A 27,541-nucleotide genomic window follows, 5' to 3' on the forward strand; every position below is an offset into this window, starting at 1 on the left:
AGAGGCACTGAGAGTGGAGGTCTCAGACTCTTGGAAGGTGAGTTCTCTTCTGGCTGCCCAGGCAGGACCAATGTAGGCCCTGGGAAGAAGCAGCACCTCATAGGGCAAGCACGTAGGAGGCCTGTCCTTAGGAACATCATGGCTAAGCAGACCTGTTCCCGCAGGGGCAGGAGTCTGGGCTGAAGGTGATACTGGAGAGCAGCAACAGAGACTGGAAGACAGACGAACTTTTATACCTGAGTTATCCCTCCCACTATTCCTTTTCTAGACTCTCCAGCTCAGCGTCTGTTCATGGCAAGAAGAGAAAGCAATCTAGTGTGCTCTTTAATCAAACAATTAAACAAACATTCCCTCTATACTATGTGCCAGGGGCTACACTAGATACACAAAGACAGCCCGCAGAAGAAAGGTGGAGTAGTGTCCTCACTAAAAGACAGTAGATATGCAACGCCTCCTGCTCCTGCCAGTTCTTCTGCTGGGAACAGTTTCTGCTCTTCATCTGGGTAAGTCTCTCCCTTCCCTCCTCATCCATCTTTCTCTTTTTTCCTTTTTCCTACACTCCCCTCCCCCAGCTTTTTTTTGCACTCATGAGGTCAGGACCACAGCCTTCCCTCTTTAGCCAATACAGCTCATCTCCGGTAAGATATCACCTGGACTCAAAACTGTAACCTGGAACTTTCTTTTTTGTTTTTTTGTTTTTTGTTTTGAGAAGGAGTCTCGCTCTGTTGCCCAGGCTGGAGTGCAATGGTGCGATCTCGGCTCACTGCAACCTCCGCCTCCCGGGTTCAAGCAATTCTTCTGCCTCAGCCTCCCGAGTAACTGGGACTACAGGCACATGCCACGACGCCCGGCTAATTTTTGTAATTTTAGTAGAGACGGGGTTTCACCATATTTGCCAGGCTGGTCTTGAACTCCTAACCTCATGATTCGCCCACCTTGGCCTCCCAAAGTGTTGGGATTACAGGCTTGAGCCACCGCGCCCAGCCAACTGTAACCTGTACTTTCAAAAGGAAAAACCACCCACCTGTTAAGATGAAGGGCTGGTGACTGCTCCGGGCTTCTCACACGTGCTTTCTCCCACCTTCAAAACACACACTCATGGTGTCGGCCAGGAGTCAAGTTCTTGTCCATTTGTGGGTGTGACCCGAGAGATCTCTCCTTACCTAACACCAAGGAAATCCTCCAGTCTTGGCTTCAGGTGGAGTTCCTAGGAAAGCTCAGGTGAGGTTGCTGGAGCTGTCCACGGTGCTGGAACAAGGAAGCTCTTGACCTGATGGTAGGTTACCTCTTTTTCCCAGAGAATGATGTCCCCCATCTGGAGAGCCTAGAGACAGAGGCAGACCTAGGCCAGGATCTGGTTAGTTCAAGGGAGCAGGAGAGAGACTTGGCTCTGACCAAAGAGGTGACTCAGGCAAAGGGAGAGGAGGTCAAGGCTTCTGCCTGTCAAGACGCCTCTGAGGATGAGGAAGCCATGGAGTCGGACCCAGCTGCCTTAGACAAGGACTTTCAGTGCCCCAGGGAAGAAGACACAGTTGAAGTGCAGGGAAGTCCAAGGTGCAAGGCCTGCCACTACCTATTGGTGAGGACTCCTACAACGTTTGCAAACGCTCAGGTAAGTAGTAGGGAGGCTACTGCGGAGGACCTGGGGGAGAAGAGAGTACATTCAGTCTTCTGTTCCCTATTCATTTAGGCTAGTGCATCAGAGTCACCTGGAGGTATTGTTAAAACAGATTTATGGGCCTCACTCGCACAACTTCTGATTTAGGAGGGCTGGGGTGGAGCCTGAGAATTTGCATTTACAACAAATCCCCAGGTGATGATGATGTTGGTCTGGGGGAGAACCACTGATTTAAACAAAAGGCTTCAGTGTTAGAAACACCTGCGTTAAATTCTGGTTCTGCCTTTTATTGGCTGTGTTACCTGGGCAAGTCGCTTTTCCTTTCAGAGCTTTAGCACCTTCATTTGTAAAACAAAGATAAAACTTCTTAGAGTTGTGGTGAGCATTATATGAGATAATACATGAAAAGTGTTTGGCATAGTCACTGGGTCATAATAAACTCTCAATAAAAGGTGGTTATAATTATTATGAGTATTATTACTTCCTGCAGGATTGTCCTGATAGCTAATTAAAGAGCAAAAGATAGGATTAAGGGAGGCGAGTAGGTTTATTTTTAACCTGAAAAGGGATGCTGGGCTCTTGCCTGGAGACTCAGAAACTTGAAATAAATAAGAGGAAATTCTCTACTTTGTTTCTGTCTGCAGAACATCTGCAGCAAATGCTACGGAGGCAACCTTCTTTCCATCCACAGCTTCAACTTCAACTATCGCATTCGGCACTATGCTAGCACAACCAACCAGGCCCAGGTCTGGATTGGAGGCATCCTCAGGGGCTGGGTAAGTCAGGGGCCAACTCTCGGGTGCAGTAAGTTCTTTCTGATTGTGTTAAAGTAGCACCTGATGGTGCCAAGCTTCAGGCCAGCAGCTAAAATGTCCTTAATGTGGCAGGCAATGATGTTCTGGAGCTGGCTTGTACTGGCTCAGGAGAACTGACGATGCACATCTCTTCCCAACTCCATGCTCAGTGACTACATGCTTGCAGCTTGACATCAGCCATGGTGGGAGTATTTACACACAGGAAATTGGCAATTGCTACACATCAGGGCTCCTTTCTACTCCCCATCCTTCCACCCACCCCAAGAGCTGGTATAAACATTTACCAGCATACCACTGGAGTCACGAGACAGATTCCAGGCCCACCCAGCTTAGTCACTTAGAAAGCTAGCTAAATAGGTTCCTTGGAGACTTTTTTTTTTTTTTATCCCTGAAATGAGGACCTTCTTCTCTCAGGGTGGTTGGAATTGTGGGTGAGTAAGTGGCGTTATATTTGGTATTCAAAGGATGGTCCATAGATCAGCAGTACCACCATCACCTGGGAGCTTGTTAGAACTGTAGAATCTTGGACCCCACTGCAGACCTCTCAAATCAGAACCTACGTTTTAACAAGATCCCCGGGAGATAATGTACACACAGTAAAGTTTGAGAAACCTGCTCTGTGTGATGGCTGAGAGAGATGGTTGCTCTTCTTGTCACTGCCTGGAAACTCTTAGGAGTGGGTCTCTAGAGTGGCTCCTGGCCGGGTAGGCAGTGAGAGAAGTCAACAGGGGGTGTTCTGTGAGGTCCTGGATCTGAACCTCTGCCCTCTGACCTAGCTGTCACTTCTCTAGTTCCTGTGGAAGCGGTTTTGCTGGACTGATGGGAGCCACTGGAATTTTGCGTACTGGTCCCCAGGGCAACCTGGGAATGGGCGTGGGTGCTGTGTGGCTCTATGCACCAAAGGTGAGGTGGAAGGGCACTAGGGCAGGGAGAAGGGGTAGTAAAGTGGATTCTTAGTACTACCCCTTTGAGCTGCCTGAACACACTTCCCCAAACTCAGACCCTTGTGCTGACTCAAGAATCAAAGTCCTGTGTGTGAGGAGGGCTGAGACATAGGGAATCCTCAAAGCAAAACCAGGTGATAGGAGTTCCGGAGAGGGGGTGGGGGGTGGGCTGGATGGTGTGTGTGTGGGAAAATTCTTTGCCTCCTTCGATATGAGGGCAATAGATTCCAACAACAGATGTGACCAATGAGAGTAGCGGAATTGGATATGAGGTGTGGATGAGAGAAAAGGAAGGATGGGGGAATTAGGGATGGCTGTGAGACAAGATGCCCGCCTCCAACAGCAGATGTGGGCAGCAGCATGGGTGCCAGATGTGAGGGACTTTAGTATAGTGGCTAAGACCATATGTGCTGGAGAAAGACCGCTGCAGTTCACATCCCAGCGCTGCCACTTGCCGACTGAGATAGGCACGTTGTTTATCTCCACTAAGCCCCCGTTTCCTCATCTGTGAAATGGGGATAATGGGGATAAACAGCACCCACCTCTTGGAGTCATGGTAAGGATTAAATGCAATAGCCCACCTAAGTCCATCTAATGCATTTAGCATACAGCCTAGCTCGCAGTAAGAGTTCAGCAAATGTGAGCCAGTAGGGATGTGGGGCAAGCACACAGCTGGCGGATGACGATGGCCATTGATGGGGACATAGGGGGTCCCTGAGGAGGGAAGGAGATGAAGCCCAGGCCAGACCCCGCGGGGCGGTGGACTTCACTGTGCTCTCTGCTGCTAGGAGGTTATTGGCGACGAGCTCAATGCAAGAAGCAACTGCCCTTCCTTTGCTCCTTCTAAGTCAGCGGCACGGAAATCCTGCCAGCAGCCTCCTCCCGCCCCTCAACCACTCCTGCCCATAAATCCAGACTTCTCACAGCATTTCCTGACTCTCGTTTCTTTATTGCCCACTTTGGGGGATTACCCCAGTTCGGGAAAATCCTGGAAGTGTTCACTCTTTCGGGAAAGTGACCGATGGCCTAGTAAGGTTCGGGCTGGCGGCTGCGCTGGGAGGCGGAGCCGGACCTGGGGTGGCGCAGTCCTGAAGGCCTCCTTGGGCATGGGGTAGGGATGGGGGGATTGGGGCGGGGGTGTGGGTGGTGGGAGTAGAGGTGGTGGAGATGGGAGTAGGGGTGGGAGTGGGGAGGTGGGGCGATGGGGTAGGGGTGGAGGTGGGAGGTGGGAGGATGGGAGTAGGGATGGGTGTGGTGGAGGTGAGGGGTTGGGAGTAAGTGTGGGGGTGGGAGGTGGGGGGATGGGAGTAGGGATGGGTGTGGTAGAGGTGGGGGGATGGGAGTAGGGGTAGGGATTGGGGGTGTGGGGGGTGGGAGTAGAGGTAGTGGAGATGGTGGTGGAAATGGGAGTGGGGAGGTGGGGGGATGGAAGTAGGAGGGTGGGAGGTGGGGAATTGGGAGTAGGGGTAGAGGTGGGAGGTGGGGGGATGGAAGTAGGGGTGGGGGTGGGAGGTGGGGGATGGGAGTAGGGATGGGTGTGGTGGAGGTGAGAGGGTGGGAGTATGGGTAAGGATTGGGGAGGTGGGGGGTGGGAGCTCAGTTGGTATGGGGTGCTTTTCTGGTCCTCTTGCTTTGTTTGGATTCAGTATGGGGTCCAGGTTGGGGTGGCTTTCCAAAATAAAGACCATGGAGCTGATTCAAGAGTTGGTGTGGAACATTGAGGTCCCACCTAGGGAACACCACGAGGAGGTGGGGAGAAAGCAGTCTTGTCTTGGGGCAGACTGCTCCTCAGGCCCTATGCCTTTCTGGCTTCTGATAATGGCCCCCAATTCCATTCCCAGTCACCTCTGTGAGTGCCCAGCCTCCTCTGAGGTGCGTTCCCCATCCATTGCCAGGAGGGTGATGGTCCTCCCCTTCCTTCCTCCTGGCCTACCTCTGCAGAGGGGCCACATCCTTAGGAGGGAGCGGCTTCTCAGCAGGGCCCTGGGCGCAAAGCCAGGGTGTCTGGTAGTTCCCATTCCCAGTTCTGCAGCCCCAGGCCTCTGTGTCTCTCCATCACCCACTTTCTCAGACCCTGGGGACATTGAGAGAGATTATTGTTGTTGCTCTTAACTTTGTCACAGATGAGGTACTGGGCTCCAGGAAGGATGTAGAGTTGATGAAGCAGGAAGCTCACATCTGAGACTGGGTATCAAGAGGGTAGAGAGCCCTGGATTGTGGGGGGTGGAGGCAGAGGGGAGAGAGAGACTTCTTGGGAGTGTATTTCTACATGGAGCTCAGGGAGAATACAGAAGTATTTCTGTGTGTGCACATGTACATGTGTGCGTATATGGTGTGTACATGAGTCAGTGTTTGTGTACGTGTATACCTGTATATGTGTGAATTTATATATGTAAACGTGCACAAATCTGTCAGTATGAATTTGCATGTTGAGTGTGCATGTATTTATATATCTCTGTGTATTTATGGATATGTCTGTGTGTGTACACCTGTGAATGCATAGTCTGCAAAGCTTTGCAGCCTTATGTTCCTGAATCTCTCTGTGTATGCATATGTGTCTTCCTCTGTCTTTGACTGGTATGTATGTGGGTGGGTATATGTCTCAGTGTGTGTCTGAGCATACCTGCATACAGGACTATGTTTGTGTGTATGTGTATATCTGTACCAGCATCTGATGGGATGTGGTTTCAGGAGCGAAAAGAAGTTTTCCTGGATGTGCTGTGTTTCTAAGGGTGCTAAAGTTGAGGGGACAGGATCAGAGAGCCCTGGGGAAACTGGGTGATGGAGAGAGCACAGAGATGAGGCCCTTAAACATAGGCAGGCCTCTGGCAACAGGAGAATGGGTGCTGGCATTGCCAGGGACTTTACCCATGCTGGGCCCCAGGGACTGTCTCTACATGAAAAGGCTTGTCCTCAGTAGAGGGGTCTGTCCAACTTCCATGGCTGGAAATTGGGTCAGGCAGCTCCTAATCACAGCATATCAGGTGGTCCTTCTCCTCAAGGGCATGGAAGGGGAGCTACCTGGGAGTAGGCCCCATACAAGTCTGCGCACTACACACCACAATAGTCCATTCTTTTTTTTTTTTTAAACTTTATTTGAGGTTCATGGGTACTTGTGCAGGTTTATTACATAGGTAAACTCATATTACGGTGGTTTGTTTGCTGTTCAGATTATTTCATCACCCAGGTACTAAGCCTACCACCCAATTTTTTTTTGAGATGGAGTCTTGTTCTGTCGCCCAGGCTGGAGTGCAGTGGCACGACCTCGGCTCGCTGCAAGCTCCGCCTCCTGGGTTCACGCCATTCTCCTGCCTCAGCCTCCCGAGTAGCTGGGACTACAGGCGCCCGCCACCACCCAGGCTAATTTTTTGTATTTTTAGTAGAGACGGGGTTTTACCGTGTTAGCCAGGATGGTCTCGATCTCCTGACCTCGTGATTCACCTGCCTCGGCTTCCCAAAGTGCTGAGATTACAGGTGTGAGTCACTGCGCCCGGCCTACCCAATATTTTTCTACCCACCCTCAAGGAGACCCTAGTGTCTGTTGTTCATGAGTTCTCATCCTTCAGCTCCTACTTATAAGTGAAAACATGAGGTATTTGGTTTTCTGTTCCTGCTTTAGTTTGTTAAGGATAACGGTCTTTAGCGCCACCCATGTTCCCAAAAAAGACATGATCTTGTTCTTTTTATGACTGCATCGATTCCATGGTGTATATGTACCACACTGCCTTTTTTCAATTTGTCATTGATGGGCATTTAGGCTGATTCCATGTCTTTGCTATTGTGAATAATGCTGCAGTAAACATTCTCATCCCTGTGTCTTCATGGTACAATGATTTATGTTCCTCCGGGGATATACCCAGTAACGGGATTGCTGGGTCCAGTGGTAGTTCTGCTCTTAGCTCTTTGAGGAATCGCCATGCTGCTTTCCACAATGGCTGAACTAATTTACACCCCTACCAAGGGAGTACGTGTTCCCCTTTCTCCACAACCTCACCAGCATCTGTTATTTTTTGACTTTTTAGTAATAGCCATTCTGACTGGTGAGATGGTGTCTCACTGTAGTTTTGATTTGCATTTCTCTAATGATCAGTGATACTGAGCTTTTTTTTATATGAATAAACCCATTCTTTTATTTTTTTTTTTCCTATTGGAGAGTCATGCTTTAAGCCCATTTTTGATGCTATGCTTCTAGAACAGTGTCGTCTGTCTGTGGAAGTGGGAAGGACAGGCGACAAAGGAAGTTCTGTGCATGTGGTCTGGAGACTGGTATTTCAGCTGAATGCCAAGCCCCTTATATCAACCTCTACTTATCTCCCTGATGGAGAATGGACTTTAGCCAAATCCAGCCAAATTGCAGCCCAACATCTTGCCAGTCAAAACCAGGGGTAGAGGTAGGGAGGGGAAAGAAGAGGGGCTAAGACCCCTCCAGACTGAAGCTTAGTTGAGGCAGGCCAGGGTAGATAAGATGTCCTTCAAATCTCCAGCGTGATCTAGCATTAGGCCTCAACGTCAACTCTTATATTTTCATTCCTTTGGCTGATTAAGGCCTTCCAGTCTTGAATAACCCCTGATTAAAAAGGAAATACTCTTGAGAGAAGAAATTCCCCAGAATGTTATCTATTAATACCCCTGGAAGGCTGATTGGCAGCTTGCTGAGAACAAGATTTTGTGAGAAAGAACACAGAAGGAAAGGATGTGTGGAACTATCAGTGGAAATGGTAGGAGTGGGGTGGGAGGGGGAGAAGAGAAGCTATTAAAATGGAGATAACGAAGCAGAGCCAGGGCTGTGCTCACTATTTTCTCTTCCTAGAAACCCAAGAGGACTAGGACTTTCCCAGTATCCTTGCAGTAAAGCTGGGCTCTGCAGCACGCTGCTGAATCCTGCCAATGGAAAGTGCCTGGAGATGAAGTAAGCCCACTCCAGGCCTGGTCTTCAGATTACCCCCTGTGATCCTCCAGTTTTCACTTTCCCTGCGACAGTGACCTGGGAGTCCATGTGTCTCAGATGGCACAGCTACCAGATGGAGGGGGCTGTCTGACCTACTTTGCTGTATTAAACCTTGTGATTTTACTTGTTACTGCAGCAAAACCTGTATTACCTGAGCGAGCACACGTAGGAAAAAAAAAAGGTACTAACAAGTTTCTGGATTTTCCCCAGATAGAGCATAGAAGTCAGGATCTCAGACTCCAGAGTCATAAAGTTCTAGGTTCAAATCCCAGTTCTTCTATTTCAGTTTCTTTATTTTAGTATGTGTCAGTTTCCTCTTCTGTAAAGTGGGGGTTGACTTAGACAATCCCTGTTACTCATTTGGTCCATTGCCTGCTAATGGTAAGTAATCAATGTTGGCTTTGATGCTGAATGATTAAAGAGGCAATTTAGTGTTAGGAATGGACATGGGTTCCAGATCTTATTTCCATGTACTTTAAATTTCTTTTTCTATCAAATAGGATTAATAACAAACCATAGCAGACTCACCAGGGTTGGTGTGAAGATCCATGTGATTATGTTGGTGATTGTGCTGAGTAAACCATAATGCAACAGAGACAAGGTAGCTGTTTTTATCGCGACTGATATTAACCCTACATCTAGCACACAGAAGCGGTAACTTAGTCCAGATATGGAGAGGACAACCTTAGGCTCACACACACTTGCTGGCCAGCTCCAGAGGGGCTGAGGCACCTGCAGGAGGACCACCTCCATCTGGGTAAAGGGGAAGGGCTGGGGGGAGGGTCCCTTCAGGACACCACTGTCTCCATCTCCCCATTAGAGAGCATCCCTATGACCCCAGCCTCCCAAGAACTGGATTCCCCAGGAATGACTAGGGACTCCCAGGTGGAGAATGTAGTGCTGGCTTCACTGATGTCTCTGCTGGAGAAGCATAGTCTGGTCAGGTCTCCAGGCACTGCCCAATTCCCAAGGCTGACCCTGGGGAGATATGCCCCACCATCCTGGGCATGAGGCTGTGGGTTAGGGCAGAGTGAGGGAAGGCGTGCTGAGCCTTATGTGGAGATGGTCTTACCCCTTCTCCCCCTGGGGTGGGGGGTCATTGGGCAAGGCCTTTGCAAGTACCCACCGTTTGAGCCTCCTGAACTACTCCTGAAGCTGTCCCCTTCCCCACTTCCTGTGCCTTGTGTTGAGGGGCCGCCCTCCATCTACAGCTGAGCTGGTGCTGCTAAGACCTCATGATCATGCCTACTCTGACTGCCAGATGCAGATTTATCGTGAAGTTATCAAAACATTCTTTAGGCTCATTCACTAGCATGAGCCCCTTCTAACACCTAATTTTGTATTCTTTCTAAAGAGATGCCCCCAAATTGTATATGCTTAGGATTCACAAAACCTAGGTCTGCCCCAGAGCCCTGCCCTGGGGCAATCTCTGGGCCTCTCACTGTAAGAGAGGCCAGAAAAGGGGATAGAGGATGTCAATGGACCCAGCTTCCTGTTCTTGCCTCCTTCCCTGAAGGGCAGAACATGTGGGTTCCTTTTTGGCCATGAACTGTGGCACTGAACCAGTCATTTTCCCTTTCTGGCCTCAGTTTCCTCATCTGTAAGCAAGAGGGTTAGAGAAGATGGTTTCTAAGGCCCCCTTAGCTTCTAACCTTAGAAAATGGGGCACCTTATTAAGACCCTATGGGGACAGGCCTGGCCGACCCAGCTGAGCAGCTCACAAGGCACCAGGCCTCACTGGAGCCTTTTCACCGATGTTGTAAATGAGGACTGCTGAACTCCTGGAACAGGGTCCCAGCCTACGACAGGACCCCGGGTCTGGGAATCAAATCCCCAGGGCTCGGGGCCAGATGTGTGTGGGTGTGGGGTCCCAGAGAAGAACAAGAATGGCCCCTTCCCTGGTTTGGGGAGAGCTGTGGGGTGTGATGAGGAAAAGTTCACCGACAGCCATGCCTTTGGTTTCTTTCTAAATTTGGGACCCACCCAAGTCAGAGACGGGGTCCCTCACCACTGTCTAACCAGTCTCCCTAAAATGCAGCCGTTGTTGCTGGGAAAGGCACGGGGCTCACTCTTTACTAACCGAATCATGGTCAGGGCAGAGGTGGCTGAAGCAGCAGGGCTGAGGCCCCCGGGAGTTCATTCTTCTCTCATGGGGTGTGGGTGATGGAGTTAGTCAGACAGAGGTTCACATCCCAGCTCTCTCACATCCTGACTGTCTGGCCTGGGGCAAATGACTCAGTCTCTCTGAGCCCTGGTTTATCTTTAAAACAAGGGAAACTAATAGGTACCTCATAGGATTATTCTAAGGATTAAATGAGATAACATGTGTGAAAGTGCCTGGCACCTGGTAGGCCCTTGTGGCCATCTGTTCTACATTATCATCTCTACTCTTTGGGAAAGGGATGGCTCAGGTGCTCCTGCCCCAGGGGTCCTAGGAAGCAGATGGGGTCAGGCAAGGAGTGAAGGTGAGATTGGGGTCTCAGCAGGGGGCACTGCCTGTCCACTGGAGCAGTGGGAGGCCCAGACACCTGAGTCCCAGCTGTGCTCATGGAGTGAGCAGCAGAAATGAGAGCCCCTCTTCCCTCCCGTGCCCCCTTGCTCAGGCAGGGTCCCCTGTGGGGAGGCCTGGAGCCTTTGTGGGTGTGGGTCCCTGGAAAGAGGCCCTAGTGGCCTATGGAGAAGGCCCCCGAATCGGTGGACTGCTTCTCCGCCGTGGTCTGGTCGCTGGGGTACACTGGGTTGGTCAAGGCAGCGATTTTCAGCGTAGTCTCATTCACCTGCAGGCAGAAGAGCTGGTGTTGCTGAGTTCTGACTATGGGCAATGTCCTCCTACGTGACCCCATTTGCCAGACTCAGCAGTGGGTGCCCATGACCCGGTCATGAGGGGAGCCAGGATGTCTGTGTGATCCCAAGGCCCCTCCTATGTACCCCAAGGGCAAACAGAGCCCCCATTCATCCCATGGCCTCCCCTAGTCCTGCCCCAGAAATGGAGAGGGGAGGTGACGGGGTGGGCATCTTGACAGAGATGACCCACAGAACCCCCAAGATTCTCTGCAGAGCCAAGTCTTGGCCAAGTCTTCCCTTGTCTGGACCCCAAATATTCATTGAGGCCTGGTGAACTCCCCTTCAGAAAGCCTCAGAAGGGGAGCCACTGAGAGTCCCTGCCCTGGCTGCCCTGCCCGCTCTCCCTTTCATCCAAGGGTGTCCCTCCCCCAACTCACCTCCTCAAACTTCTTGGCCTTGTATTGATCGGCCCCCTTGAGGAAGTTGAGCAGGATGATGTCACAGAGAACAGTCCCCTGGAGGAGGAGAGGCAGGGCGGGCTCCAAGGGGTGCCCTGGGGTGGGTGGGATCAGGGTGGCAGGAAGTGCTGGGCTCAGGCAGCACCCCAAGCTGCCTAAACAGTGAGCAGGACATTTCCCCCTTGCAACACACTTTTGGGATAGTGCTATGGTTTGAATGTCCTCATCCAAACTCATGCTGAAACTTAATCACCAATGTGGCAGTATTGACAGGTGGGGCCTTTAAGAGGCGATTGGACCCTGCGGGCTCTGCCCTCATGGATGGATTAATCCGTTCATGGATTCATGGATTCGTGGATTAATGGGCTATCATGGGAGGGGAGCTGGTGGCTTCATAAGAAGAGGCAGAGAGATCCGAGCTAGCACATTAGCAGACTGCAGGCCAGGGTGGGGACCAGTCCTCCAGGGAGGCCTGACTGATGTTCCCTCTTAGAAAAATGCCCAGGGACTTTGCAGGATGTTTCAGGGATGCCTTCCCAGCTCCTAGGGGTGACCCAGACCACAGCTGCATAGAGAGAGGACTGTGTGGGGTGGAAGGGTGGAAGTCCCTGAAGGCAGGCTATGTGCCCACCCTGCCACGTGGGCTCTGTTCCTCATTAAGGCATCTCAGGTCTGCAGAAACCCAGAGCCTCCTCCCCCAGCTACACGGTGAGAAACAGGAACTCTGTAACAGGTGGAGCCTCCTGAAAACGGGAAGGCTGCTTCCGGAGGTAATGAGCTCTCCATGACTGGAGACGTTCCAGCCAGTGCCGACGCAGCAGGGTGGTGGCCAAGGAGACTGAAGCACCTGGCAAGTGCGGGGGGCGGGGACTTTACGTTCCAGGCAGAGGCAGAGCTGCCCCCGTCACTCCCCTGCCTGCTGGTGCCAGTCTGGGCCCCACTCTGGCTGGCCCGTCAGAGCCTGGAGGGGCTGAACTCACCACTCCCACAGAAGTAAAGGCCGCCACAGAGCTGATGATGGTGGGGATGATGTTGAACTTGCCAGCCTGTGTGCACAAAGACCAAGGCAAGTAGGCAGAGGGCCCACGGGATGCGGGTGAGGCCTGAGGCTGCACGTGGAGCCAGAAGGGTGCTTCATGGATCAGTAGGTCCCTCCCCTTCACGGCACAGGTGAATCGATGGGAGAGTGACCTGCTGAGGGTGTCAAAGCTGGCCAGCAGCAGATCCCTGCCCCCCAGAGGAGCTTCTTCAGAACCCGAGAGGTGGTCCGGGCTGCCTCCCCTGTCCACCCCATCTGCCTGGCCCATGGACTCACATTCCCGTACACCAGCACGTCGAAGCGGATGCCAAAAGCCTTCAGGAGGGTGCGGTACTCACTGCCGTTCTCCATTTTGTAGTACTTGGCAAACCTGGAGGTCAGAGGCAGAGATGGGTCCCTCTGTGGGCTCCTTTCTCTCCCGCCTGAACCTTCCGGGTCCTCCAGAGCCCTGTGTCTTCGCTCACTGAGCAACCCTTACCGACGGTTTCTGAGACACCTGCCACGCCCCTCCCTGTGTGGTTAGCTGATCCCTCGCACAAGCATCATCTTGGGGGCTTCTTATAAAAGCAGATTCCTGAGCTCCACCCGGAACCCACAGAATCAGCATCTCTGTGGGTGCAGCCCAGGAACTTGCCCTTTATTTATTTTTATATTTTTGAGACAGAATCTCACTCTGTCGCCCAGGCTGCAGTGCAGCAGTGCGATCTCCGCTCACTGAAACCTCTGCCTTCTGGGTTTAAGCGATTCTCCTGCCTCAGCTTCCCAAGTAGCTAGGATTACAGGCACTGCGCCACCATCCCTGGCTAATTATTGTATTTTTAGTAGAGATGGGGTTTCACCGTGTTGGCCAGTCTGGTCTTGAACTCCTGACCTCAAATGATCCACGTGTCTTGGCCTGTGCTGGGATTATAGGCGTGAGCCATCATGCCCGGCCAGAACTTGCCTTTTAAATAATTTCCATCAGTGATTCTGATGTGTTAGAAAGTTTGAGCCACTGCTGGACTCCAAGCTTCTTCAGTTCCATTTGTCTGGGTCTCCCAGAGCCCAGCTCACTCTGCTTATTTGGGCTCAAAGCCTGGCTCTGCCGCTTACTGACTGTGCAGCGTTGGGCCAGTTACTTAACATCTCTGAGACTCAATTTCCTCATTTGCAGGTGGGAATAATACACAAAAGTCCTGCTTCATAAGGCTGCCATGAGAACTGAGTGAAATCACACACGTCAGGGGTGTAGACAGTGCGTGGAACACAGTAAGCACTCAGGAAACACTCGCTGATGTTGGCCATTGTTATTGTTAACATTTATAGAGCAGTTTTAAAAGGCGCTTTCAGACTTCTTGTCTCATTTCACCCTTGCAACAAACCTTTGGGATAGTGCTATGGTTTGAATGTCCTCATCCAAAACTCACGTTGAAACTTAATCTCCAATGTGGCAGTATTGACAGGTGGGGCCTTTAAGAGGCGATTGGACCCTGCGGGCTCTGCCCTCGTGGATGGATTAATCCATTCATGGATTAATGGATTAATGCACTATCACGGGAGGGGAACTAGTGGGTGTGTAAGAAGAGGAAGAGAGATCTGAGCTATCACATTAGTACACTCAGCCCTGCTCCACGTGACACCCTGCGCCCGAGACTGCAGTCCCCACCAGTGGGAAGACTCACCAGATGCAGCTGGCTCCACAGCCTTGGACTTCTCAGCCTCTATACATGAAGAAATAAATTCCTTTTCTTTATAAATTACCCAGATTCAGGTATTTTGTTAGAAGCAACGGAAAGCAGATGATTATAGATAGGCATGTGATTGCTCTGTTTTTCAAACAAGGCTCTGAGGGGTCTGGGGTCACCCAGAGCTGGTGCTGAGTTCACCAGCTGGTGAGCTCAGCACTAGATTTGCCCAAGTCCAAGACTTTGACCCCTGCACCTTCTCTGCCTTGGCTTCTGGGTGCCATGACCTGTGCTGGGGACTTCGGAAAATGATCCCATTTCATTCTCACCACAAACAGGGGTTAGTGTTCAACACAGAGGTGAGTGTTCAGACCCCCATTTTGCAGATGCCTATGGTAGGGAGGAGATCTGCCTGTAGTTTCACAGTTAGTGAAGTGTTGGATTTGGGATTCAAATCACATCAGTCTTTTGACTTCTAAAGCCAGTGCACTTTCTGCTGTGTGGCTCTGCCCATCATGGGCCAAACTCTAACATCAGGAAAGTGTCATCTCTTTGGGCTACTGTCCCACAGTTGTAAAATGGGTTTCCGATGCCAGTAACCTTGGAAAGTGGTGAGGATTAAGTGACATCAAGGGAACGAAAGGGCCCAGAAGCTCCTTAGCCTTGTAGGGTCGACATTGTTCTCTCTCAGTGTCTCCAGTCCCCACAGATTCCCAGGCCTCTCCCACCAGGGGTCTGAGAAACTGATTCCCTGAAAGTGTTCAGTGATTGATGTGATGCTCCTGACAGGGATATTTGCATTTGAAACTGTACAACAGAGACAAGGAAATGCTCAACCCAAGTGAATCAATCATGGAGGGATTACAGACATGGGAGGAAGGTAACTTGTGATGGGGAAGGAAAACGTCTGCCGCTATCTGCTCTGGCTGCCATCTGGCAGTGGGGCACTCTGGAATCAGGCAGAAATGAATCTAAATTCTAGCTCTGCCACTTGTTAATGTGGCCTCTGGGGTTCCTTTAGCCTTCAGGATGTCTGCTTCCATGTCTATAAGCACAGGTGTGCTCATGCCCCACTAGAAGGTCTGTTGGTGAGACAGGGTAAACGTGGACATCATTGAGATTCTTGTGTTAGAGACTCTGTCTGCTCCTCCACACCCATTCTCTGTCCCTTCTGTGCCCAGTTCTGGGCCCTGAGAGCCTGGTCTGCAAAGACTGCTTTGGCCTCCATTTCCAGGTGGGTTCAGCCAATGGAAGGCACTGACAGGAGATCAGAAGGCAGGAAAAAAGAAAGACCAGGGCACTGAGGTGGCTGGGCAGCCTGGGCATTTTTTCAGGTCCTGGGAATTGGTCCTCTCCTTACTCCCGCCAGCCTAGGTGGTAGCAGCTTGGCCTCATTGCCAGCACAGAGGCTCTTCACTGGCCTGGTTAGTTCCCTTCCCTTTACCTCGAATGCACCTTTGTGTATAGTCTCTTTATTCAATCACCCCTGTGGGACCACCCACTGTTTCCTCTCAGGACACCTACCCTGACCACTCCCACTTTACAGAGGAGCAAGTTCAGTCCTAGAGAGCTTTATCTGGGTCAGGAGGGAGCACAGGAGAATGGGTGACACATTTTCTCTCTGCCTGTGCGTGGGCATGAGCAGAGCTGGTGTGCCTGAGTGATGTACCTGTTGCTCGAGTAAGGCTGAGAACGACTCAGTGAAAAAATGGTTTCCAGGGGAGCCTGACCTGGGAAGGTGTTTTCTTTTGGGCTGTGCAGCTGAGGGAGAGGCAGGGGAGGCAAGAGGATCCCAAGAAAGAGTAAGACCCAGAGTAAGAATGAGAGTGACGCTGAGAAGGCAGCAGAAAGAAGTGCAACCACTTAGCTGGAAGAGGGCTTGGAGGTCAGGGAAAGAGGGGAGGGGCTAAACCAGCTTTAAAATGATGCTAAGTTCAAGTCTAGGTGGTGGAGGAAGACAGCGTCACAACCAAGGCAAAACAGAATGAATTCAAGGTGCAGCAAAAGGAGAATAATAGGATGGACACAAGAGAGGACGTCATTTCTATAAAGATGAGAGGGTCTAAGAACATAAATTCTTCAAGGAGGACTCTCAGGATATTTTAAAGAAGTTTGCAAAAAAGTATCTGGAATGGGCAGAAGGCTCCAGGAAGTCCTTACTGTGGCTTTCAGATTCTCCTGAAGGTAAGTACAGACCATCACTGTCTCCATGCCCACTGTTAATAGAGCACCAGCAATATAGGTGGTTCCTTAATATAAGCATCTCCACTAATCTCATGGAGACTACACTGTTGTTGACCCATTGTACAGATGAGGAGACAGGTGAGAAGGTAACTTGCCAGACCTGGGATTCTAATCCATACTGATGCCTCCAAAGTTCACGCTTATGCCCCTTGAACCGTCCTGCCTCTGAGCTCTTGGAGGCTGTTAAGGATAACGCAGCCCTTGTGCGAGATCTCAAAGCCTTCTAAATACTGTGTTTTGTCTCACGTCACTGGAGAATTCAAGGCCCTTGTCTCAGAGATTTGGCTTCTCATGCCCATGGGTAGTGGGCAGGGGCGAGAGGCTGGGTCACAGATGTTTGGCTAGGGCAGAGGCTGGGCCTGTGATCCTGAAATCTTCACTGCTGGCCGGAAGCTGTAACCATGAAAACGGCTCTGACAGTGACATCGACTTGGAGAACAAAAAGTCGTATCCTGGGCACTGCCGTTCAAAGTGAGGGCTGGCTAAATTTATCCTGGGAAGGAATGTGAAGGGAACAGGGAGAAAAATCAAAGCAGACTTGGTTTTTCTCCAGCACCTGCCTTCCAAGAGGCAATAAGCATGGTAAGATCATTATCTCACCAACCACCCACCCTCTGAGGAGGGTTGGCAGGGACTGGTTCTCTTCCCGGGTGGAGGGAGGAGGAACAGAGCTCAGGGAGTGTGGGCCCAGGCTGCAGACAGGAGGGGTAACCCAGGAGTCCCAGCTTCTGCACTCTTCTGTGGCTGACTGGGGATCACAGAATCTGCCCACCCCTGTGGCAGAGACGGCTCATTGGTCACCAGGGTCTGGTTACCTCCTCTCTTTGCGGATGATTAGACCACATTTCCCAGTCCCCTGCATTTAGCTGCGGCCCCATGACTAGTTTTTGCCAGTGAAATGTGAATGGCAGCGAGGTCTGTTCCCTCTGGACTGAGGTGGTTTAGAGCAGTGTACCTTCTACGTCTTCCCTTTCCTCACCTGACGGCCAGTTGCTCAGGAGTCAGGAGAGGACTCTGAGACTCTAGAGAGTCTGAGTCAAGATGGCAGGAGCCTAGAGCCCTGAATGACTGCGTGGAGCTCCCCACCCCCACTGGCCCTCAGTGCACTGTGCCATAGGCAAGAAATCGACCTTCACATTAAGTCACTGAAATGAGGGGTTTGTTTGTTATAACAACTAGCAATACTAACCCTGACTGTTACAAACTCCCAGAATTTCATGGGCGAGAGATGTAATTTGCCAAGGGACAAAGAAAGAGCTGAAGTTGGAGAGTTACTCAGGATTAGACAGAGGGCACAGTCCCTTGATGCTACATCCCAGGAGTAAACCCTCTAAGGAGGCCCTAGGGGATCTGGGCGTGGTGCTATGGCTGTTGCGAATTAGCTTCTTGATCTTGGGAAAGTCACTCGACTTCTCTGAGTTTTTTACTTCAACTGAAAAATGGGAGGAAAAAGGGCTCTGAGGAGGATGAGTTGAGAGAGTGTCCATATATAGCCAGTGCTTAAAACACATCCCTTTCTTATCCTAGCATAAACATAAAATGAAACAATATCTACACTGACTTTGATCATTACACTCTCCTGGCTCCTGTAGATAATGATATTAGTAATAATGACAGCCAGCATCTACTGAGTGCTCCTCTGTGACCAGACACTGTGCTACGTGCTTTATGCTTATTAGCTCATTTAATGCTCACAACCACCCCACTGCATTTAAGTACTGTTGCTATTCCCATGTCACAGCTGAGGAATCAGATCAGAGAGGTGAAGCAACTTGTCTAAGGTCACAAAACCAACAGTGAGTGAAGCTGGGATTCGAACCCAAGCAGTCCAGTTGTCGGACCCACACTCTCAGCCAGCGTTCTACACTGTTCTTTTGTTGCCTGATTTCTGTTAGGTCATAACTAATTTTGTTCTCCAGCTGGGGCATCTTTTTGCATTTGCTAGGTGGGTCTCCATACCCAGAATCCCTGGCTGGGAGCAGAACAGGAAGCCTGGGGGGCCACACAGTGTCAGGACAGAAGGACCCTGCAGCCTCCTCATCTAAAAAGGGGAATGGCTCAGCTACATACACCATGCCCAAGGCTTATTTCCCCCAAGTCCTCTGGTTCTTACCAGATCACTTTTTTTTTCTTGGTTAGGATTGGGGTTGGTGAGAATGACAGCACTATTTGATACCTTGGCCCCTCCCAACCTGCCCCAGTCCACCTGTATTACCTGCAGGCTCTTCTTCCTGCCACACACTCAAGTTCCAGCCACACCAGACTACCTGCCTTCCTGCATTTCCTGAACACATCCCACAGACACAGACGTCCATGCTTTTCCCCATGCTGTTCCTCTTGCCTCCCTTTTTCACCGTGCAGACTCCAATTCATCCATTAGGGCCCAGCTCAGATGGCCTCTCGTTCTTTTAGCATTCGACAAATATTTGGAGCACACCTACTCTGTGCCAGATACTGTTTCAGGTACTGCTGATACCTTGCCAAGCTCTGCTGTCATGAGAGGGAGAGAAATACTAATTAACCACACAAGCCCATAAATAGCTAAAATCAGATATAAGGAAGGGCTGGGAAGGAGAGGAGTGCCATTCTATGAGCATGGTTAGATGTCTGACCTAGGCTGGGGGTTAGGCAAGGCTTCATGTGAAAAGGACCCTGAAACCAGAAATATCATTTAATCCAGCAATCCCATTACTGGGTATACAACCAAAGGAATATAAATCATTCTAGTATAAAGATACAAGCATGCATGTTGATTGCAGAACTGTTCACAATAGCAAAGACATGGAATCAACCCAAATGCCCATCAATGATAGACTGGATAAAGAAAATGTGGTACATATACACCATGGAATACTATGCAGCCATGAGAAGGAATGAGATCATGACCTTTGCAGGGACATGGATGAAGCTGGAAGCCATCATCCTCAGCAAACTAACACAAGAACAGAAAACCAAATACCGCATGTTATCATTCCTAAGTGGGAGCTGAACAATGAGAACACATGGACACAGGGAGGGGAACAACACACACTGGGGCCTGTTGGGAGTGTGAGGGGAGGGAGAGCATCAGGATAAATAGCTAATGCACGCGGGACTTAACACCTAGGTGATGGGTTGATAGATGCAACAAGCCACCATGGCACACGTTTACCTATGTAACAAACCTGCACATCCTGCACATGTATCTCAGAACTTAAAATTAAAAAAAAAAAAAAGAAAGTGACCCTCAAGTTGGGGCTTGAAGGATGGAGAGTTAAAAGGGCAAGAAGGCCAGAGGTGGGGGCCGCTTTCCTGGCTGAGGGAACTGCAGGCCCTCTCACGGGAAAGAACGTGGTGTTTCTGAAGCAGCTGGAAGAGGGTTGGTGGGCTGGTGGGTAGAGGCAGATGGAAGTGGCAGTGGCTGGGTCCGCACGCCCCAGTTGGCAGCCAATTGTGTGCATCTCTTCCCAATTCCACGTTTAGTGACTTCACCCTGGTAGCTTGAAATTGACCATCCTGGAGTATTTACCTCACAGAAATCCAGCAAATGCTACAAACCAGGGCTATGAGCTGAGACTGGGACATCCCCCGGGGCTGCCTTTTCTGTCTCTATTAGGATTCAGGCCTCTACTACAGTATCTGCCACACCAGACTATAGCTAATAATTTGGACTATGGACTGTGGACTATTGGCCACATCTCACTGTTTCTTTCTTTTTTTTTTTTTTTTGAGACAGAGTCTCGCTCTGTCGCCAGGCTGGAGGGTGCAGTGGCACGATCTCGGCTCACTGCAACCGCCACCTGCCAGGCTCAAGTGATTCTCCTGCTTCAGCCTCCTGAGTCACTGAGATTGCAAGTGTGCACCACCATGCCCAGCTAATTTTTTGTATTTTTTTTTTTTTTTTTTTTTTTAGCAGAGACAGGGTTTCACCATGTTGGCCAGGATGGTCTCCATCTCCTGACCTCGTGATCCGCTCACCTTGGCCTCCCAAAGTGCTGGGATTACAGGCGTGAGCCACCGCGCCTGACCTCATATCTCACTGTCTCTGTTTGCCCAAAGGCCTAATGCCCACAGTAGGGGGTTGAGTAAATGCTTGCTAGAAGAATAAATGAACTTCTGGGATTCTTGACATCTCAAAGACTGAGTTTACCTAGGTTGTCCTCAGGGCTCCCTCCTGCTGTCGCTGATTTCCCCAAATGCTCCTAATTCTGCAGGTGGAGCTAGTATAAGGTGGTAACAACAGGCTATTTCTCTCCCCAGCAGGACACGGTTAGATTTGGCAGCGAGCTAGGTGGGAAAGTGGGTGCCACTGGTGGGAGCCAGCCTCTCGATAGGGACAATGGGGGAAACAGTAGGGAAATATATGCAGGACAGTTACTCCTGCTAGGCAGTAGGCTAGAGGCTTCCTCCACACCTGTTGTTTCATTCAGGACTCACAGCAACTGAACGAGGTAGCTGGCGGCTTAGGGACTTTGAAATGAGATAGTCCTGGGCCTGAATCCTGGCTATGCCACCTAGTTTATACGACCTTGGGTGAATTACCTCTCTGAGTCTGTTTTTCCATCTGTAAAATGGAGATGAGAGCAGTAGCTGTAGGGTTGCCTAGAGGATAAAATGACTCTGGAATGTGAAGGTTGAGCACAGTACCCAGCACACAGCTTTCTATTAATACTGTGTACTGGTCATCAGGCAACATTCCTGATTTTACAGGCTGGGGAAAGGCACAGACATGCTCCATTGGTTACTCTGCCCACAAAGGGCACAGCTAGGATCTGAAATCTGGCTGCTTGACTCCAAAACCCTTGCCTACCCCTACGGCCCCCCTAAGAGAGGAGCCAAAAGGAGTTCATTGCAGCCTCAGTGGGCAGGGAGCTTGTTAAGCTGGTGTCTGTGAAAACACTCAGCTGTGGAGAAAACACAGCACGGCTGTGACTGTGATGATACCATAGGCATCAGAGGAAAGAACAGAGCCCGAACAGCTGCCAACGCCGAGCTGGAAAAGGGGAAAGCAGCCCCAGAGGTACAGGCAGGGCTGGAATTGTCAGGGTCGGCGGCTCCTCTGACAGGCGCGGCTGGAAGGGCCGCTGGAGCCCAGACACTTGAAGGGAAGCGGGAATGGTTGCCTGGTGGGCCGAAAACTCTGCACTTGCCCCGGGAGCCAGTCTCTGGTCTGGGGAGCCCTGCAGGTGGACCTCTGCAGCCCACATTCCCTGGCTTCCTCCCCGCTGGTTTCTGGGGAATTTGGTCAATGGGCAGCACTGGCAGGGGACCCAAGGGTGGGAAGAAGGGGATGCGGTATGTATCCGCTTGCCGCTTCCCTGCTCTGCCTTGATTTTGCCTGTGGCTGTGTCACTTTGACCGTTGCTCCTGTCAGGTACCCCAGCTCAAAACTAGGCTCCCATTCCCCCCCGCGCGGGGGCGGCAGGTCTACAGTGGTGACGGCTTCCCTGAGTGCCTGGACTCCCATGCTGGTCCCTGTTGCGTAAATTTCTTCACAAACCCCAGCTGAATGTGCTTTCCCTCCGGGGCCTTCACTGAGACACCCCTAGCTGTGACCAGACAGGACACCTCTAACGCAGGACTCAGTCGAATGATTTTGAGGCCTAATAGTGCTGGGATGTTGTGCGTGCATGTGTGTGTGTGTGTGTGTGTGCTCCCTTGTGGCATTACCAGCAATAGATAAAGAATGAGTAAGTACAAACGTCAATTACCATAATAAATCATTTGTCAGATGCGCTTCTGCAGGGCAGGGCTGGAGCTCCATTCCAATGTGATTGTGATAGGTCTATAAATAATAGTGCATGCTTCAGCAGCCCAAATTTCCACAGCCCTTCCTCACACACCCACACACGTTTGATTCAGACTTTTAGAGCTTGAAGGAGCCTAAAAGATCATCATCTTTAACCAGCCCATTTTACAGAGGCGGAAACTGAGGCCCACAGAGGCGATGAGATGTGCTTTACATCACATCCAGGATTTACAGCAAGGCCTGAACTGTAGCCCACAGCCTGGGCCCTATGCTTTACCTCTGCTTCATCTTGACTATCCTCAGCTTGTCCCAGCACAAAATATTTTTTTTTTTTGTATGAGCATTTTTGTTATTTGGATTCAAGTTTATCATCACTATATTAAAACTTGCTTGATTCTAGGAACTGGTCTGGTTCATCTCTGCGTTCACCACAAAGCCCAGCATGTGATATAATCTGGAAGTTGAAAGAGACCTTCAAAGTTCTCCCTGCATTATCTACAAAGGGTTTCCCTGCCGATGCCTGAATACATTCAGTGCAAGGAAACTTACTACCTGTAGAAGCAGCCCAAATTTAGCTTTGGATAGCTCTAACTGTTAGAAGTACTTCCCCATGCTGAGCTGACATTTGCAGTCGTCAGCAGTCAATAAACGTTTGCTGAATGGAGAAGGGTTTTTTTATCACGATGTACAAATCCCTTGGAAGCTCTCAGACATCTGTTTAGAAATGATCCATCCTCTCATGGAGTGGTGGAAATTCCTTCTTAAAACAGGGACACGTAACTGTCACAGCAGCAGGAAAAACAGCAACAAACTTGCGGGAGCCGGGTTTGACTTGCAAGGGAAAACTTGGGCCTGGAATTTGGGTTTCTAAGTGAAAGTGGTGGTGTTCTCAGCAAAGCTTTGCCTGGTGGGAAGTAATTTTGCCAGCTGAAATACACTTTTACAGTTGATTTCATACTGATAGGAAAATATCTCCTGGCAGACTCTTTGCTTCAGGGTGGGGCAACATCCTTAGAACAGGCTGGAACTCTTCTCCTTAGAGAAGGGCCCAAAGCCATACTTATTTATTCATATTCCAGGCACTAAATCAACCTCAAAGGCAGACATTAAAAAAATGTTTCTTGTTGATCTTTTAAAAATGCATTACTATTAATTTATCTTTAATTAATAAGGTAGGGAATGATCAATGGGCTCGGAGCCAGAAGATGTACCTGAGAGCCAGGTTACTCGCTCTCTGTCCCTGAGAGGGATCTTTTTGGCCTCAGTTTCCTCATCTGTAGAATGGGAGTTACCATACTGGTCCTACTTGTGGTTGCAAGCACAGGCTCTGGAGCCAGGCTGCTAGGGTTTCAATTCTGGCACCAGCAGTAGGAGCTGTGTGGCCTTGGGCAGGTAGATGAAACCCCTGAGCTCAGGTATCCAGTTCTAAAATGTCCTCTTGAGCGGTTACATCTTTTTTTATTTTTGACAGAGTCTCACTTTGTCACCCAGGCTGGAGTGCAGCGGTGACATCTCAGCACACTGCAGCCTCTGTCTCTGGGTTCAAGAGATTCTCCTGCCTCAGCCTCCTGAGTAGCTGGGATTACAGGTGTGTGCCACTATGCCTGGTTAAATTTTTTTTTTTTAGTAGAGATGGGGTTTCACTATGTTGGCCAGGATGGCCTCAAACTCCTGAACTCGTGATCCGCCCACCTTGGCCTCCCAAAGTGCTCAGATTATTACAGGTGTGAGCCACCACTCCTGGCTTCAAAATGTTCCCTCTTCAGGGTCAACAAGATAATCCACACAGAGCATCTGCTAATTCTCTAGCTCACTGGTAAGTGTTCAATGAGTGTTAGCTAGTATTTTCTATGAATAATACTGGTTGCTGTGAGAATAGGGTAGGCATGAACACGATAAAGCGCTGTTTAAATCCAGGATCACTCTAATTGCATCACTTCCACTGAAACCTAAAAAAGATGAAGAAGAAGATGGATTATGGAGAATTCAAGCAAGTACACTTCCCATGGAAGAGGGCCTTCAAGTGTTTCTGTGGAAATGCTGGTGCCGGCTGCTTTTAACACATATTCTATGGCTTTTGGAAAGAGAAAAATCCAGATTGTAGAGAGAATGATGAAAGCCAAGGGTGCACTTCGATTCTGTCTCTGTCAATTGGCCTAAGATCTTGCTGATCCACACGTTTTTGCCTGGAAGCAGGACAGGCGCCAAATCTCCGAGCTTCATGAAAGCTGCTGTGGGTACATTTCCAACATGAAACGCTCACTAGAAACACCTACCGCACCAGGAACATCTAGCAGCTGAACAAGTGTTTTTTTGTCCCAGACACCAAGAGAGGAAATCCAAAACTGCGTTGCCTTTTAGTAGCAAAGCTGTCTTACGAACTCTCAGAGGAGAAACAAGAAATCAGGCATTTTGAAATGCACTGTTTCGATTCTCTCCCGTCAATCACACCAGCCATCACCACCGGGTAGATCTCTTACGGCTAGTTTTTTTTCCTTTTTTGCAAGCCATGTGATGGCGCAAGGTATGCTGGAAGCAATGGATATAGATCAAATCCCTGGGTTTGAGTTCTGATGTGCCTCTTAATCAGGCTGTATAATCTCAGGCAAGTTTCAAAATCTTTCTGAGCCTACCTTAGGGGGTGGGGAAGGATGGTGAGCTATGAATCCTGTCAAAAATAGGTGTGAAAGGGCTTTGCAAACTTAACTCTAGGGCTCTTAATCTGAGGTGCAGGGATAGGCTTTCATTTATTATTTATTTTTTAGAATTTTAAATTTTATTTTTATAGAGAAGGAGTCTTGCTATTGCTGCCGAGGCTGGTCTCAAACTCTTGGCTTCAAGGGATCCTTCCGCCTCAGCCTCCCAAAGTGCTGGGATTACAGGCGGGAGCCTCCACACCTGGCTACAGGATAGGCTTTTAGAGAGCCTCAAAGTCTTGGAATTTTATGCTGTATAAATATCAACGCACAGAATAAGAACTGGAAGGAAACTCATTAAACTGTCCCAGATGTTAACTCCCTGCAAAGGGTGCAGGCCTAGGGAATGAAGGGGACTTCCCATGTCATTACTCTGTATATAACAGTATTGCTTGGATTTATTTCTCCGAGAATGTATTTATATCTTATTTGTAGAAATGAAATAACTTGGCTAGGTGTGGTAGCTCACGCCTATAATCCCAGCACTTTGGGAGGCCAAGGTGGGTGGATCACTTGAGGTCAGGAGACCAGCCTGGCCAACATGGTGAAATCCCGTCTCTACTAAAAACACAAAAAATAGCTGGGCGTGGTGGCGGGCGCCTGTAATCCCAGCTACTGGGGAGGCTGAGGCAGGGGAATTGCATCAACCTGGGAGGTGGAGGCTGCAGTGAGCAGAGACTGCGTTACTGCACATACTAGCCCGGGCAACAGAACAAGACTCTGTCTCAAAAAAAAAAAAAAAAAAAAAAAAAAAAAAAAAAAAAAAACAAAGAAAGAAGAAATAAAATATGCTTTAAGAAGATAACTTGCCTGTGAATTTTCTCATGTCTATGAATACGTGCATCTTCCTTTGATGCATTTTCCCCACTTTCATCGGGGACATAAAGCAGTTAGAGACCTCTGAAAGTTAAGGAAGGGCTGTGATTTCACAGATGAAAGTCGTTAGGACTTGTCCTGGACATCTCTGCAGTTGCCCCTCTGGTCCACGCTCCTTCCTTCCTCACCCTGCCCTGGGCTGCCTCAGTGTGCCGCTTTGCCTCAGCTCTGGCTTCCGGTGAGGCTCTCCCGAGTCACAGCCACATGTCAGGCTGTCCTCTGTTCACAGCTCTGTCCGTCTCCATGTTCCTGTCACTGCTTCCTCTCCTCGCCTCTTCAGACCTGGGTGGTAACTGGTGTCCTGTTTCTGGCCCTGGTACTGCACTATCCTGTGTGGTTTCCGTATACCCTGCCCACACCTTTGAAGCAGTCCCTTTATTAAACTCTCCTCGGATTACCCAGTTAGAATGTGCCATCTGTTTCCTGCGGGGACCCTGACGGATACAGTATTTTTAATCTGTCATTGCACCATCAATGCCTATACACTCACGCATACACACACACAGACACACTCACTCTCAGCCTCACACATTCACCCACTAACAAATACGCCCACTCTCACGAACTCACATGTGCGCGCGCACACACACACACACACACACACACCATCACCTGCTCCCAGGACTTTGGGAAACATAGTACCCTGGTTAAAGTCCTGTTCCTGTGAATCGAGGGTCTACCCGGGCCTCAGAAATCTCGCCAACAGAGAAGAGAGCCTCCTGAAGAGCTGCGGGGCTCTGCTGAGAGCGCCTTTCACTTGTGCACCACTGAACTGGCGACTTTCAACAGTTCTTATTTTTAGAAATTGCTGCACTTTGTCTGCTAGAAATCCAGATGACCCCACTGACTGCAATCTCAATATGCTTGGAAAGAGGCTTCATAAAAATACTAAGTTAAAGCAGCCCACAGAGTCTTTAGCCACGCAGAACAGACCAAGGAGTAAAAATAAAATCTCTCCACTAAATTTCAGGTAGGGGAAGAACAGAATCTTTAGGTGATCACAGAAATAAAGATGAATTTGCATGGACAGCACCAAGTACACTGGGAAGGAGTTGAAGGGAGAACATTTTGGCTCAATTTGAGGTCACCTTTCCAATGACTGGAGCAGGCCACTTTGCTTGCCACGGATATCAGATATCCCCCAATGTCAGGGTGATTACATGGGCCCTCTATAAACTCTTTTAAAGATCCAATGACCTCTGAGGCTACTCTAAGATGCCCCCTTTGGAACTTCTGCTTTCTCATCTGTAAAGTGACCCGTCTTACTTTGGGGGACTGCAAGGGAACTTCAACAGCTATAAATTCTCAAAATCTCTGATTCTGCAGGCAAAGAGCTACAAAAAGTAGGGGCGGGGGGAGTGACATTTGGAAGAGAGCTGCGAACGTAATTAGTGATGGAAATGTGAATCTCTAGCTGCCTCTGGATGTCTTAGTTAGCAGATTCACACAAGGCCGAATCTTGGCTGAATAATTCCATTCCCTCCAGAGCAAACGGCAACAGTAGGGGTGTTGAAAAAAAGCCTCTGTTGGAGGGAGTGGCAAATGAATTTGTTTGGGAGACAAAAGGCCAGGCTATGAATTGCACCGCCAGCATCTGCTAGTCTTTAAATCTCCCTGGAACTTGGATGCTTTGTTTTTAAGCAGGGATGAAAGTGTCGACCACATGGGCATGCTTTTTTCCTGAGGATTAACAAGTACAAATGTCCCTAGTCTTCCTGGCTGGGGTG

The 27,541-nt window shown here is 49.7% G+C and overlaps 2 protein-coding genes across 2 annotated transcripts in view; one reads left to right on the forward strand and one right to left on the reverse strand.

Annotated features, from left to right (window-relative positions):
- On the forward strand, positions 1-4,305 carry PRG3 (proteoglycan 3, pro eosinophil major basic protein 2). The gene is made up of 6 exons (XM_010353409.1): positions 1-37; positions 370-503; positions 1,299-1,612; positions 2,263-2,394; positions 3,225-3,336; positions 4,166-4,305. The coding sequence occupies exons 2-6, from the start codon at positions 443-445 to the stop codon at positions 4,222-4,224; spliced, it is 678 nt and encodes a 225-aa protein (XP_010351711.1). The 5' UTR covers positions 1-37; positions 370-442; the 3' UTR covers positions 4,225-4,305.
- A 4,295-nt stretch (positions 4,306-8,600) lies between these two features.
- P2RX3 (purinergic receptor P2X 3) overlaps positions 8,601-27,541 on the reverse strand; it is a 34,204-nt gene continuing 15,263 nt past the window's right edge. The window contains exons 9-12 of the mRNA XM_010353410.2: positions 12,883-12,976; positions 12,548-12,613; positions 11,547-11,624; positions 8,601-11,102 (exon numbers count right to left, since the gene is read on the reverse strand). Of these exons, the coding sequence (XP_010351712.1) occupies positions 10,989-11,102; positions 11,547-11,624; positions 12,548-12,613; positions 12,883-12,976 (352 nt within the window). The 3' untranslated portion in view covers positions 8,601-10,988. The remainder of the gene's footprint in view (positions 11,103-11,546; positions 11,625-12,547; positions 12,614-12,882; positions 12,977-27,541) is intronic.

Source organism: Rhinopithecus roxellana, chromosome 15, assembly GCF_007565055.1.
Source record: "Rhinopithecus roxellana isolate Shanxi Qingling chromosome 15, ASM756505v1, whole genome shotgun sequence".
Classification (NCBI taxonomy): Eukaryota; Metazoa; Chordata; class Mammalia; order Primates; family Cercopithecidae; genus Rhinopithecus; species Rhinopithecus roxellana.

Bases quoted from the DNA above. Each gene is read 5' to 3' on its own strand.
- PRG3 (XM_010353409.1), top strand. From the start codon at position 443: ATGCAACGCCTCCTGCTCCTGCCAGTTCTTCTGCTGGGAACAGTTTCT. The intron at 2,395-3,224 runs GTAAGTCAGGGG...TCACTTCTCTAG, and splicing joins GAGGCATCCTCAGGGGCTGG to TTCCTGTGGAAGCGGTTTTG. The intron at 3,337-4,165 runs GTGAGGTGGAAG...CTCTGCTGCTAG, and splicing joins TGTGGCTCTATGCACCAAAG to GAGGTTATTGGCGACGAGCT.